The 1744-nt window shown below is 41.1% G+C and overlaps 1 protein-coding gene across 1 annotated transcript; it reads left to right on the forward strand.

Annotated features, from left to right (window-relative positions):
* Positions 1–316: 316 nt before the first annotated feature.
* LOC132061132 (uncharacterized) lies at positions 317–1348 on the forward strand. The gene is made up of 2 exons (XM_059453998.1): positions 317–523; positions 617–1348. The coding sequence occupies exons 1-2, from the start codon at positions 317–319 to the stop codon at positions 1346–1348; spliced, it is 939 nt and encodes a 312-aa protein (XP_059309981.1).
* The last annotated feature ends 396 nt before the right edge of the window (positions 1349–1744 follow it).

Here is a 1744-nt window from a genome sequence, read left to right on the forward strand (position 1 = left end):
AATTGCTAGTCATTCTAAATTAGTCCACAAAGCAAAACTCTTTTTCTGGAATACACCAGGACTGCAAGATTAGTATAATACTCGTTTAGTAAACTTTTCACACCATATCCCCTCTGGGATTCGACCCCAACCTAGTTGAGTTACTATGTTTGACAGCGTCTGCTTTATGCTATTAACTAGTGTAATTTAAGTGTATCAAATTTTGGCGCCATTGCAAGGGAATACGGTTTTGAAATTACTAAATAGTATTTACTCTTATTAAAGTCTTTGTCTTATTCCAACACACCTTGTTTGCTACCTTGTAAACCAGGTGATCATGGCAGACGACGCACTTCCAGTCGAGAACGTTTTTGGTGATGAGTCAGATATGGAGGAAGACTTTGCATCTGCAATAGTTCATCCTAGGGTGACTGCTACTACTATTAAGTTTGAAACGTCCCTCTATCATATGCTCAAACAAGAGGGATACTTTCGGAATGCAGTCGATGATGATCCTCACCAGCATATAACAAACTTTCTGGAGGTATGTTCTCATCATATCCAAAGGGGTGTGCCTCAAGAAGCTGTTCGGCTGAAACTCTTCAAATATTCATTAGCCGGAGATGCGAGAAAATAGTTCACAAAGCTGCCCCGAAACTCTATTGCTACATGGGAAGAGATAGTCAAAGTGTTTCTCAGAAAGTGGTATCCCCCGAGTAAAAGAGCTGAGATTCGTGATCAGATTTATGAGTTCAAACAACGTCATGGGGAGCAACTTTTCAAAGCTTGGGAGAGGTACAAAGAATATTTGGATAGGAGTCCGAACCATGGTTTCCCATATCATATTCTGAAGGAAAAGTTACACGGAGGGTTGGATCCTATGACTCAAGCAATGACCAATAATGCTGCTGGTGGGTGTTTCATGAATAAGTCCTATGCTAGTATTGCTGATATACTTGATCGATTGACTACACACAGTCAAGCGTGGCATTCGAGTAATTCTGAGGGTTTATCACTTGGGACACCATTGATCCAAAATATTGTGAAGGATAGCCAAGAGACGCAACAGACATTGGCACAACTAGCCACTAATATCTCTTTACTGACAAAGAGATTTGATGAGAGGGAAGCGAAGATGGTAAACGTGTGTGAAGATATCTCAGGCATGCCGCCTGGAATGTACCAAGTCCAAGAGGGTCCATATCAAGAGGGTCCCCCTCCGCCAGTTGAAAATGTTCACTATGCAGACTACATAGCAAAAAGGGATATTCCTGGGCCAATTCAGAGATACTGGAGACCTCAACAAGGGCAGGGTGCATACAACAACAACCAAGGGAACTACAATAACAACTATGGTGGACCGAACTAAGGTAGATACAACAACAATAATGGTAACTTCAGAAACAGAAGTTCCAACCCTTATATTCCACCAAAAGGGCAATCTAATGATCAAGGTAATTCGAGGTTGGAGTCAATGCTTGAAAAAGTGTTGGCAAGTCAGACGAATACTGAAAAGACATTATCTGGGCTATCAGAGACAGTGGTTTCTCACTCAACGGCTATTCAAAACCTTGAACAGCAGATGCGTGATCTTTCTAGAGAGCAGCATCCTGCTAAAAAGGGAGGACTTCCTAGTGATACTATTCCAAACCCTAATAATGAAGATGGTGGTTTGGAGCATTCTTTTGCTATTAGCATGAGAAGTGGTAAAATACTTCAAAGTACTGACAAGAAGGTGGTTGATTTATATCCAGTTAATAAGGAA

This window comes from Lycium ferocissimum, chromosome 6 (genome assembly GCF_029784015.1).
Source record: "Lycium ferocissimum isolate CSIRO_LF1 chromosome 6, AGI_CSIRO_Lferr_CH_V1, whole genome shotgun sequence".
NCBI classification, from domain to species: domain Eukaryota; kingdom Viridiplantae; phylum Streptophyta; class Magnoliopsida; order Solanales; family Solanaceae; genus Lycium; species Lycium ferocissimum.

Coding starts and splice junctions, on each gene's coding strand:
- LOC132061132 (XM_059453998.1), top strand. CDS start 317: ATGGCAGACGACGCACTTCCAGTCGAGAACGTTTTTGGTGATGAGTCA. Junction 524..616: donor ATATAACAAACTTTCTGGAG/GTATGTTCTCAT, acceptor GCGAGAAAATAG/TTCACAAAGCTGCCCCGAAA.